The following is a 13830-nucleotide window of genomic DNA, read 5'->3' as shown; positions in this document are numbered from 1 at the left end:
TCCCTGAGTAGGGAGACGTGTCATCAGAGTTCCCGAAAACTATCGTTCACGCAGAATCGAACATGGCAAGGATACGTAAATTCGAGAAGGATGGTAGTAGGATAAAATATGGGAATGACGCGAGAAAGATAGAAGATGAATTTCGCTGTTAGGACAGAAAAGACCTGAAGACAGTAGAAATGAAAAGCATATAAACTGTAGACTGACAATAACAAGAAACCCTTTCCGAAGAAGGCAAACTTGTTAACGTCTAGATAAAATTAAGGAGTTCTTACTTAAAGTAGGCTTATTTGCCTCCTATGTACGTTCTTATGACCGTGTAGCTTTACACACTGTATCATATGTATGTTAATCTTATAACGTGTAAGACAACAGAGAGAAGCGTATTCATTTATTTGAATAATGTAGGAAGTGACTACTGCTGTGAGAAAAGTGAAAGATCACACGGGTGGAGACTCGTACTTTATGCAGGCCTCATTTCCGTTCGCGAAATGTTGCCCAGGGGTGACTCGCTGTTGTTTTCAGTGTTACACTCACTATATCTATCATGCTCTCTGTGAACATTCGTTGACGAGATGGTGTTTAGTGGAACCTAATGTGGGGCTGTAAGAGGGAAAAGCGCTAACAGAAAGACAAGTCAGTTGTATCGTTGTGTCTCTGTTGTTAAGAAAGCCCTCAGTTCAAAATTAAGCAGATGGATGTCATGTATCATTTTGCTGTGGCACTCTCTGTCACATTAATTATGATTATAGTTCCGTTTTTTGTTCTTAGTAGAATTCGGCTGGCTGTAGCTGGCAGGTACACTTAGCGGCTCAAATAACATCCAGTTGTCCAAAGAATGTATCCCTAAACGCCAACAAACGACTACAGAAATGCTCTGTTATAGCTTTCCACGCACACAGTATTACACCTGTGAACCGCATCGCTGTGTGTGGAAAACGTTTACTGTAGTACACAGGAGTTATGAGTTGATTAATATCTTAATAAGATGAAAAATTGAAGCACTCGTCCTCTTCAGTGATATACAGCAACCCATAATTGAAGAATTTTTATAGTATCTCAGGTTAAAAAATGTGTTGTGCTTTTTGTGAATTTTTTGGGGCTCTAGGTTAAGAATTAAGAAAATAACATATTTTTTTCTCGATATTATTGTTCTTTAGTACAAAACTGTAGAAGCCACGACGTTATGGGAAAGTCAGTTATTTGCCTATGAGCAGGCTGGGGAGAAATAGCACTTCTTTCGAAGGGGCATTGTGAGCTTCACATGGAAGTGAAACACGGTCAGTGAAAGGTGTAAATAAGAAGAGAACAGAAGATTTAGAAATGGCGTGCTGCAGAATAGTGTACATTTATTAATATGTTCGGAAAGAATGGTGAAGGGAAGATGTTTATGATATAACTTGATTAAAATAAGGGGTAGGCTGACAAGACACTTTCTGAAGCTCCAGTAAATATCTACTTTGGTACATAAGCAAAGTAGAGAGAAAACAGTGCTTGAGAACATTAAAAAAGGTCAAGTGGAGTAGGATGGGATAGCTGAGCTGAGATTAAGAGATTTACCACTTGATACGCTAGCATATAGATTTGGCATCAAATAAGTCTTCGAATGTAAGACCACAACAACAACCACAGCAACAGAAACGACAATATTTTATATTAACTTATAACTATCATCATATTTGCAGTCTGCCTTTTCTTCAATGTTACACAAAACAAGCAATTTATTACAATTTTAGATAAATCTCAATACATTCTTGCTATGTTATGTATCTGGCCAATGGAATGCCTGTTCAACTGCTGCTACAATTACTTTACTCAGTACAGTTACATTTGTATAAAATGGAAAAGACTGACAGTATAACATTCTTTTACAAATCTCTTCGTCAGTGATGTGTTCATTATTTTCTCTTCTCAGACTTCAAACAGATCCTTCTAACTTACAGAAACATAAAACACATGAATCAATATCTAACCAAAACTCCTTGGGAATTAATACTAAAGAACAGCACAAGTTAGAATTCTGGTATTTATTGTGATGCTGACTGAACTTTATGACAGTGAAGAGTAAGTGAAATCCTGATTGATAGACCCTAACTTCACTTAATCGACAGCTCAGAAACAGCACATAAATGATTAAAGTTAAATCCAACAGCTGGATTTTATGAACAATCTACTGCCTGTATGCAACGTCACATCAAGCATGCCATTTTCATTGTAAGCAGTAACTCGAATAAAGATATAATATCGAGAGAAACTGTGCAATCTTGGTTGAGGAAGACAATCTCTCCCCATGCATCTATATACAGAAAATTTCTCAACGTCGGTCATTTCTATAAAGGCAGTAATATTATCACCAGGGTCGAGAGATCGTATTTGCGTAACACCCATGTTTACTTAAAAAAAGTTTTCGAGAAGCATTCCTCTCAGTTATTGGAGAGCTCACCAATGAAATAATATAAGTTGGTGGCAAATTCTTTGGGGTAGCTACTACTAAAAGGGTTGATTTTTCTCACTCTTATGTTACTAAATGAAAGCTTTGACAGTTTTAGTCTTTAGACAGAATGAATCATCATAAATTCAGGAAGTTGGTTTATAATATTGATTGTATAATTTTACTTTTTGTGATTAAATGTCAAATTTCTGAACCTGTGCACTGTAGTTCGACAGCAGCCAGAAGAGGGTGGAAATTGAGGAAAACAGCTGAGCGTTTTGTTGGCAGATAAGCCTTTCATCCAGCATAATATTGTGGATTATCATGAACATCTGAATTTAACTCCTCTAGATGTCAGAGTCATATTACAGTTATTAGATGCAATCATTCTATCATTGGAGAAGCAGTATTATGTATACCCTTTATTGTTATCACTAATTTTATCATTATTATTAGTATTATTATTATTATTTGTAGTAGTAGGGGTATTAGTAGTAGTAACAGCAATTAGAGTATTGTTGTCCGTAGTGTTTCTAAAACAGTACCTCCGATTTTGTATTCAGCACAATGTTACTTTCAAACGAAACTGTAAAAAGGATTCTCGGTCAGAAGTAAGTGACGCTGATTTTCCATTTTAAAGAAGAAGCACATATCAACACAAAACAAATATCATGTAGCTTGTTTTCTATTTTTGCAATCTGTTACAAGATTAATATAGTTTTCCATGCACGGTATATCCCACACTCTTTCGGACGTAATTCCTATTACTGAGATGTAGTCACCTCACATTTCACAGATAATACTTATTATTTTAAGAATAGCTACTTTTGATATTCTCTGTTGTGTGAAATAAATGACAGATGAATTGGTTCTTTCATACAGAACGGTTGCCTTCATAACTAAAAATAAATTTAAAATGACAATAAGTACGTGTTAATGCAGATTTGACAGAAAGGGAAATTATTTTCAGAACTTTAACGACTAATTATTACTGGGTTTTTCACGATTAATGACCAGTGAAAATCTTTTATTTGAACGTAGTAACCTGGGAGGCGTATCAGGGATAAGGTTTTAATTATTGCCTAGAAAAATCCAGCTACATCTATGAAACTTGTCGACGGTATTAGTTCTCCTATATGTATTCACTCTTTATTGCGACATTTTTTTTCCCTTGGATGGAAAATCTGATTGAGACCTTGGGTGTAGAGGTCTGCGTTTTGGCTGCTTAGGAAAATCATCTCCAGTGTAACTGTGTAAACTTCTGCCACGCAATGATTTCTTCATCCCAGGGAAGAGGGTTCACAACCATCAAATACTAGTTGCACTGTTATTACAACTTTTTACGTAATACTTCTATCTGTTGTCATTATTATGCGACTACATGTAAGTGGTTATACATTTAGTTTTTGTAGGTGATACACAAACTAAAAAAAGAGTAATATTGGGGACAATGATTAGGCACGCTCCAACAGCGTTGTAAAGAAAACTTCAACAACGCTGGCTTGAAAAAGCTCCGGCATTTGGCCTAGTATTCAGTTTTTTTACTTATGGCCATTTACATGCAGATGCTTGACAGTGACGTTAAGATCGAAATAGGCCAACAGCAAATTGGTACACATGCGAAGGGTGCCAATATGTTCCAAAACGCCACGCATATCAATGGGGTTTTCCCGGGGCTCATACATTGGGGCTCGGTTGTGTCAAATGTTTCGGACAGCTCTTGGGACAGTGGTAAGTTGTATACTTAACACAAGGATTGTCTTACTGTATCTATCGTACACTAGAAGGTCGAAGTTTGAATTTTACACACTTCGCTCAGCTTATGAAAATGGAGCAAATCGGTTAGTTCTTTTTGTACTAGGTGTGCTCTGCGTTGCGCCTTAGGAGCTTATAGAGACACAAACTTAGTTCGTAGACGTTCCTGAGAACACCCTAAAAACAGTCTCTCACCATGTTTTTTTCGACGTCAGCAGCAGAATTGCCATCTTCTGTTTTCAAAAATATTTATACGTTATCGTGAACCACCTCAGATACTTGGATTTTGGGTACTAAGTTTGCTATCTACAGCAGATGGATGCAATTTGTACAACGTGTTCCTAAGATACCGATCTCGAATAACGTTGAAAATTTTCTTGAGATCCCATTCGTTTCCGAGATACAGAGGTTCAAAGTTACCCTGCTTGTACACATAAAGTACGGTGAGGTGAAAACTAGACTCGAAAGTCATTAAAGTAAAATATGCTGTACGTTATCATCAGGAGGGTTCTGATGACCCATGTAGTACTGAAGTACATGGACAGTTTTTGTACATGAAATTCCCGTCTGAGTAGCAAAATTAACTTTGAGTTAGTTCGAATTTTCATAAGTAAAATAGCAAAATTTCACTGACCGTAAGGTATTTTTCATATTAATGTCATGCCGTTCTGTAGCAGGGCAAAGAAGGTAACCAGCGGAAAACTGTTCGTATTTGAGAACAGAAAATTCCAAAACCCTCCTCTTTAAAAGAATCTGACTGAAAAGTGGGGTACCAGCTGACTCACTGTACCTTCCTCAGCACTTTTAAGAATTTTCCCAAACAATTTGGCCTACAAACGTATTCACGCTTACTTATGCTGAGAGGGAAGTATACAGTGGCACATGGAAAGAGACGTAAAAGCAATATATACTGGAAGGCAGTAGTCCTAGACAGTAGTTGTCTATAGAAAGAGAGTGGAAACGATAATAGTGTAAGAGAAAGAGGGAGATACAGTGACTGTTTCGGCGTAAAGTCAAATGCCGGCACGCAAGGCGAGACGTTAGAGCAGATAGGGCTGTGAGATGGCGTCAGCACCAATTGTACGCTGACCAAATCCTCTCCAGGACGACAACGCGATGGCAGCGGCATCTACACGAAGCGGGCATAAGTGCCACGCTGCCTCCCTACAGCCAGTTGAATACTCGCACTACCACAGTAGCATCAAGAATAGGCACTTGTATAGGAGCGACTTACACAACAGTATTAATTCAGTTTTATTAGGAATTGTACTTACTGAATAGATTGCTTATGTTGCTTGCCCCCTCTGCTTGCAACACATCACTGTAAATTCCCAAACTCAAGTATTGTCATTTATCTTACTGTTATATAAATCATCATTAGGATTTTCTTGAATTGTTGTGTAGCAATCCGAGAAAGCAGGTTTCCTAGGCAACCCATATTTGACGAATAGGTAGGATACAACAGTGACAATAAAACATAGTTGGTAGTGACAGAACAGTGCTAGGAAGAGAGTAAAGGAGACACTACCAATGGGAGAAGAGTGAAGAGTAAGAGTAAGTGGATGACAACCAGTGATAAAGAGAGTGTATAACGGTGGCAGGGGGGAAGAGAGAAACAATGACACCGAGAAGAGACAAGTGAAGTGGTAAGGAATGAATAGGATAGTAGTAGTAATAGAGAGCAAGAAGGAGACAACGGCAGAAAACTGTAAAGTAAAAAGAAGGAGACTGTGACTGTAGGAAAGGAGATAGCCACAGAGAAAGACATGGAGATAATGAGAATGAGTTGGACTGAATGAGCGAGTAAGAATGGGCATGTGGGAATGGATGAATATGAGCGATTTACAGTGATGGACAAGAGGTTCTGACCGAGTTACAATTAGGGGAGCTTGTATGGGTGACAGGTTAACATCATGTGAAAAAGAGCACTAATATGTTCGCATGCCAAAATATTTTGAGAAAATTTTTAAAGATGTTGTGGAAGGTACAATGAGGCAGCTGGTACACCACGCTTCAGTGAGAGTCTTTGAAACATTAGTGTATTCGACTTTTTCGTGCACTGAAGGGAACATTTTTCCGCTGGTAAAACTGTTACACAAAGCTACAGCTCCAGCGGATGCATATTTTCATTGAAAGAGGAAAAAGTCACTGGCCATCATGTTACGTGAATATGTAAGGCGAGGTAAAATTCCACTGCCCAGTAAAGCAGCATGTGTTACTGTGTCTTGTGCAGAATGAGCTGGGACGGTTTCGTTGAGCTTCCTGCGGTGGTTCATCTTGAAAATTCCCGTTACCATCTTCACCAGATTTTGCGTTTTTGTCTTTCTTATTGCGGTAAATTCACTTGTTCACACACGTATCTCTGCTTTCTTCGCCTTAAAACAGCTTCCAAGATTTTCGCGGCTTTCTCGGCTCGACTGAGGTTTGGGATGAGTGCGAACAGTCATGAAATCCTGCAGATGGTGACCTTTGTCATATTCAAAATATGTTGGTAGTTGAGAACAGATTGATGACTGATTTTTACTTTTTATTCTATCGCCTCAATTTTGGTTCGTTGGTCGCCGTGCAGACCTTCCACTTCCTTCTCAGTAAGGAATTTCTGTTCTAAGTATCACATAAATAACAAATCCGTAACAGCAGTAAGCAACTTAACCATCGCTAAACCTTCTGGTTGGTGGTGAACTTAAACATCAAAAGGACAACAATTATATATCGTGGGTAGCTCGAACAACTGTACTTATTCATCTGCTTCACGTACAGTTGTACAGTTGCCTTTCTATGTGCCAGTAAATTATTTTTGATTAAGTTGCAAGGGATCAATTATTGGGACATTTGTGTATAAACTGACCCGACCAGCTGGAGTTAGTGACGCATCAGTTAGAACTTCTGTCTTTTGCCACGATGGGGAAAATTGTAGCTGTCCTTAATGCTGAAGTGCTGATCGGATGTATATAAGGTTTTTACTTTCTGCACCAAACTGCACGTAAGCCCATCAGACGGTGTAAAAGTAAACTTTTCTTAAAATATATGGTTATAGAATATCTCGCGATGTGCTCTCATCCGTTACCGAAAGAATAATACATTTCTTTCTATTGATGCATGGTGTGACTATTTTAGGTAAATGTGACTCGAATAAGTGGCTAGGGAAGAGGTCTGGTCAAACTGTTCACTTCATATATTTCCAGAACCGTACAAAATATCGTAATTGCGTTTGATTTGTTACAAAGTTCTCATTAAACGATGTAGAATCTCATTTCATAGCCATGACTTAGACATCGATGTCCATTTCACTCTTTCTAATGACAAAGTAATTTTGACTGCTAGTATCGGAGCTATAAAAGAGATGAATTCAACAGTGTTTCTATTTTCAAAATTCTATTAGTAATTTCAAATTACAATATTTAGAACTTAGGAAGCATCTTATGCAGAAGGTCTTGATATCTTACCTAACTAAGGATATACCTCACATCAGATAAGAGAGGAGTGTTGCACTGCCGTGATTCCGGTATACAAGAGGCAGAGAAGAAATGCTTTCATTCTGTTTGTGTCGTTCAGGTGTGTCGCGTATTGGTTTGTTTGAAAACAAGTAACTGTCCTTTAAAAACTGAAGTATCTAAAACATTGAACTGTTGCAGTATGTGCAATTAAATCAGAAGGAATCCATTCATTCTCCATAGAAGTCATAGTATGGGAGACAGCAAACATTTACTGCTATAGACGGTGAACATTTCGAAAACTTGATTAAATAAATGGAATTTTAAGTGCGTGTATTACCAAATTATTTGGTATCTAATGCATTTTTGCAGTGTAAGTGCGCAACCCTACGTTAAGCTCACGACGCAATCTTATTATTTAACAAACTTTCTAAATCAGTTCCCTATCGTATAAATTCATTTACTTTTTGACGTGCATTTTTCTCTCAGCCTCTCTAAGGTACCTGTCACCGTAACTAACAGGCGAATCATCCTTAAATGCTGCCTCCTTTGCCTCCCAGTTGGTGTGGCTCTGAGCACTATGCGACTTAACTTCTGAGGTCATCAGTCGCATAGAACTTAGAACTAGTTAAACCCAACTAACGTAAGGACATCACACACATCCATGCCCCAGGCAGAATTCGAACCTGCGACCGCAGCGGTCGCTCGGTTCCAGACTGCAGCGCCTAGAACCGCACGGCCACTCTGGCCGGCCCAGCTGGTGTGTCGATTTAGCCACGTGTTGCCAAGTGTGACTAATGCGTTTTATGTTAGTTTTCACTGTTCGGTTTCTGTAAGTAAACTCCCCTAGTCGTGTAAATATGGAGCGCCCCGTGAAATTGACGCAACAGGTCCGCATGAAAGCACAAAATTCCGCATAAGGCAGCAATCGGTTCCATATTCAAAACATAAATCCTATGTTCTAAATACTGAAATATCTACGAAACTGCCAATAGTGTTTTGTAGAGGGAAAAACAATTGCTTTAGTCTCTTTTGCAATTGCGATGCCGTTCGTTGAAAAAAAACCATAACCATGAAAGGGAACTACCCCTCTTTTCCTTACAATTCCTTTAAGTGCAATAATTACGGCTCCCTAAACGTTTCAGGAAATAGCTTACGTAAATAGTTTAAGTGAATCACTCTTCATTTTTCAGCGATGGTGCAGCGGAACTTAGGTGACAAAGTAATTTAATCAATTTGCCAAGCGTGCTTAGAAATAGCTACACATAAGTGCTGCTGCATTGTGCGCCATTGAAAACAAAATTCATAAATTATAAACTATACTTAAGTTTGAGAACTGATTTACCTACATTCATATTTTCGCGAAGTATATTACTAAATCTTTTATCTATATATTTCACATTCTGTGAATGGAGGTGCTGTTCAATATGAACAGCAAGATGTTTCTTCCGACAAAGTTATCTTGTAACCCAGCGTCCTTGTATGAGCTACTTTATAACTGCTTCCATTAGACACAGAACTTCCCACAAATACAAACTGAAAATGTGTGAAGGTTTGAGGAAGGATCTACAAAAAATATATCAAGTCTATTTTAGTTGTTATTTTGACTACATGATTTGCGTAGTTACTACATGATTTTATGCAGTTAACATTCCTGGTTGTGAGAATGAAAAACAGGAGGTATATATCAATTTCCGTTGTATGTTAATGAATGAAAGTGTTTACAATACCACTTATTAGTGGTGTATCCAATACTGAAATGAAGTAATCTGCAAATCTGGTTGAATTGTTACACCAGAAACCATAAAAGTGTCCTCCACCAATTACATTTTAATAATGATTCTGGATACATGTTGAAGTCTGTTAACGTTTTGTGGCTGTAACCGCTCATTCCTCTATAGCTTTTACAGTCCGGTGGGTACAAAAACAGGAAAAATTACTTCGAAAACTACATTCACAGCTTCCCTACTGTCGTTTAGAAATTAATCTAATTTTCATCTCACAAGTTGCCACAAATAGTAGCAAACTGTTACATGAGGATATTCTTATTTCCACACTCATGAGGCTTGTAGAGCTTTATAAGTATAAATACATATACAATATTTTTGACACTTTCGTTAATTGAAGTGTTTTCTCACTAATTACGCTGCTGTTTCAATTAATCCCTCTGCAATTCCAACAATAATATGGTAAGCGAAATAAGTAGCTACTATGAAGGCAATTGACAACGTTTACATAAAGCTGCTTCTTGTATTGTTTTATGATTTGTAGTTATTTTTCATATCATAGACAAATAAAGCAAAATAAAGGAAAACTGGCATTGCTTTTCATATTGGGTATCTCAAACCGTGTAAGTAGAGTCTACCATTTAGTTGATCTGTGAAAACAACACAATATAAATTGCCTAACCTTTTATAAACAGACATCATTACATTTGCTGTAGAAAATAAACTTTTGCTGTAGACGATAAATATATACGACTTGGAGTTGAAGACTGACAGAACTTGAATCTTAATGAAGTTGTAGTGAATAACTTAGAGTCATGAACTTGACGTAATGTGAACGCCAACATGCATTCAGAAAGACAGATGTTAAACTGCAACCAATACCTGTATGCTGACAGCAGAACTGTTACCAATATCACTTACAGAAAACCACCGTTCAAATTTTCTATCGAGTAAGCTACATTGATGAATTTGAAATAATCCAGTTCCTTACACTTTATTCGAATAACAGCATGTACACATTCAATGTCCATTTGTAATCTGCTTATTTAATAATAATATAGTTGAGAAATATTTCAGATCAATGCATAAGTTCTCTGCTGGTTCTTCTTAATATATTTGAAAGGAACCTGATCATTTTATATTCAGTTTTATTAATACTATGTCATTCAGAAACATACAATATTTCAACAAGTTCTGTTAAAAGTAATATTAAAATATATTTTGCTCTATACATCTTCAAATGGAGAGCAGCCATAACGGCACAAACCGATATGAAAATTACTGCCAATATCACAGTCATGTAAAGAAAAAGAAATATAGAGAAACAAATGACACACAGTGATTACAGTGCATAATAATGTTACATTCGTATCCCAATTACCTCTACGTGAATGTCCCAAAAGACAAAGTGCTGATATGCACTCTGAGAATTTCATAATCTCTGATATTTCTACATGATTCGAAATTGTTTTCGTCTTTCCTTTCAGACTTTGAATGTGAAATATAAACCTGTACAGATGTGAAATATTTAAGAAACATTGTTCCGTTTTGTTAATATTTCATAGAATACTCTTAGCTATAGAAAACATTCATACAAAAATAGTTTTATGTGTTATGTTATATACATTCTAGAACCGAGTTTTTTATCTACTTCCTATACGTTTAGTTTCGTGGTGTCTATTCCTTTAGTTTCTTATTAATTTCATTATCACTTATGGCACACACAGTGCATACGAATCATAGGTAGATAATTTCTTTCAATCTTACAAATACCCTATCAAACCCTGTGCCTCCTGTAACGTTATCCTATTCCACACATACGTCCACAAAGAAATTGTAGCCAGTGCTGTACCAACAAAGAATTGCTCCTAGTGGAGCCATTGAACTATAAAGAGAATTTCAAAGCAATTTGAGCTAGGAGACAGCTGTTCTAAGGGAAACTCAAAATAAATCCTGCACAGCCATTAGAATATTGTAATATCACCTGGATCCTATGTTTGAAAAAACTTACATTTCTTATCAGTTTTATGTCTTTCTATATCGCTAGCTCGTTTCCGGAGTGACAACATTATTTAGACATATGGAGCTTTACAATCAGAAAAAGGTATACAGGAAACGTTATTGGAGATAGTGAACCTGTTTCTGAGTGCCCACAAGTAACAGAAACGCTTCAAAAATTGGAAATAAATCCCACTCTGCGTAAAATTATAAATTTCTTTTTACGAAATCAGTCATTTTCTATATTAACGTGAATACCTAGCAAAAGAAGTGAGTCGGTTACCTTATTTATTGGTGTTCTTCCAAGAAAGGAGTGACACAGGTGTAAATCAATAGTAAGTTTTCTTAAAACTTGACGTCGCTCAAAAGTAGACTGTGTATTATTCCAGAATATAATTGTAATCGTAGTACATGTAGAATCATACACAAATTACGTGTAGAAACAAACATTGTACATGTAGTCCAAAGTATGACTGACGTTTTGCGGAACGCCAGAATGAATAAAATTGTGAAAGATACCTACTTGTAAACGTTCCAAAAGCTTGATTATTTGAGAAAACGGTAATAACTTAGAAATAACAATAAAGCGATCATGATTGGTAATATAAGCTATACTAGTATAAATAAAAAATAAGGTCATCAATGTATCTGACTAGCGTGTCATAACCATTACTGTAAAATTTCGTACAGCGCAGATGGGAGTTGTTTTATGTCGCTAGTGGAGCAGCGACTGAACCTGGTCGGAGCTTTTTAATTTAATCGTCAAGATGTTACCGTATTTTAAATGCAAGCTGAAGACACAGCATCATTTCTAAATACACACACTGTGCATACGAATCATACTTGGATCATCTCTTTCAATCTTACAATAAAACCCTGAAAACAGTCTCCTAGTAGATATTTTATTAACAAAACACGGATGAAATTGGGACATAAACCTAACTTAGGTTTGATGAAAGGGAAATGAACACAACGGTACCCTGCTTTACACGCATCTAAGTATTTTACGGTTGTCATTCTTTACTCACATTAGGAATTCGTTACCGGAAGAAACATAAGAGCAAAAATCTCTGTATGATACACCACAGAGGTCTTAATCAGAACTGTTTGGTGCACGTATTACAGTACAGACGGTGTACAGAACACGAAGTCGTCTTTACAGGTGACACAAATACGTTTGCTAGAAGGAATTACTGGACATCTCCCTTGACAGACACTGGGCTACTAACCTTTCTTATTTCATGCATTCTTAGTGCCCCATCAAATGGACAGTTTAAGCAATTGTGCAGGCTCTTGTTGACTGCTTTCAGAGCATTTTCATACTCAGTTCATATCGTATCTTATCAGATAAGTACACTAATCATTCAGATAGAACTAAATAATCCCGTGTATTGTTAGACTCGAAACTGACTGGTTTCATTATTCGACATTATTTTGGAGAATGACTGAGGACGAGGAAGTACCTCAGCAAGACTTAGTTTTGGGTAGAAATTTACTTTCACATAAACATTAGCTCCAGCCTGTTTCCTTTAGGAAGACAAATATTTAAGATGTTAGTGCCACGTGGTAGCGCACGTAGCAAAAGGAAAAGTGTGTACAAGGAGCACGCGAAGGCTACAGGTGCGACCTGACTAGATAGAGACGGAAGTCTCCTGAGGAAACGGTCGCTTGGGAGCTGTCCCTTTGGCAACGAAGCAGCACGCTAGCGCGCAGCCAGCGAACGGAGCGTCGGCCAATTGAGCCTAGACGCAGCTCTCCTGCGGTGACACGACGAGCGGCGTGCGCACCGTGACGATCTCGCGCGGCGGCGGCGGAGGCGGCGGCGGCGTCGACGTCGGCATGGATGTGGCTGCGGCGCGCTGCGAGTGGTCGATCTGAGCGTACACGGTGGGCGGGTAGCGGCGCTGGCTGCGGGGCGCCGAGCCGGAACCACCTGCTGCGGCGTCCGGGCCGCCGCCGCTGACGCTGCGGGGCAGGCTGAGCTCCGCGTACGTCACGTCGGCGCTCGCGGGCCGCACCTGCGCAGACACGCCGGATACGTTGCGGTTATACAAAACAGGCAGGTACTGCGTGTCCGGGATAGAAACATAGAAGGACGTTTTTATACAGGGTGTTACAAAAAGGTACGGCCAAACTTTCAGGAAACATTCCTCACTCACAAATAAAGAAAAGATATTATGTGGACATGTGTCCGGAAAAGCATAATTTCCATGTTTGAGCTCATTTTAGTTTCGTCCGTATGTACTGTACTTCTCGATTCACCGCCAGTTGGCCCAGTTGAAGGAAGGTAATGTTGACTTCGGTGCTTGTGTTGACATGCGACTCATTGCTGTACAGTACTCACATCAAGCACGTTAGTACGTAGCATCAACAGGTTACTGTTCAACACGATCGTGGTTTTGCAGTCAGTGCAATGTTTACAAATGCGGAGTTGGCAGATGCCCATTTGATGTATGGATTAGCACGGGGCAATAGCCGTGGCGCG

The 13830-nt window shown here is 38.3% G+C and overlaps 1 protein-coding gene across 1 annotated transcript in view; it reads right to left on the bottom strand.

Annotated features, from left to right (window-relative positions):
- Positions 1-10360: 10360 nt before the first annotated feature.
- The window catches only part of LOC126481983 (nephrin-like), an 881063-nt gene continuing 877593 nt past the window's right edge, over positions 10361-13830 (bottom strand). Inside the window, exon 15 of the mRNA XM_050105948.1 lies at positions 10361-13363. Coding sequence (XP_049961905.1) covers positions 13088-13363 — 276 coding nt within the window. The 3' untranslated portion in view covers positions 10361-13087. The remainder of the gene's footprint in view (positions 13364-13830) is intronic.

The sequence above is a fragment of the Schistocerca serialis genome, chromosome 5 (genome assembly GCF_023864345.2).
Source record: "Schistocerca serialis cubense isolate TAMUIC-IGC-003099 chromosome 5, iqSchSeri2.2, whole genome shotgun sequence".
NCBI classification, from domain to species: Eukaryota; Metazoa; Arthropoda; class Insecta; order Orthoptera; family Acrididae; genus Schistocerca; species Schistocerca serialis.
This window is presented reverse-complemented; position numbering and strand designations above follow the sequence as displayed.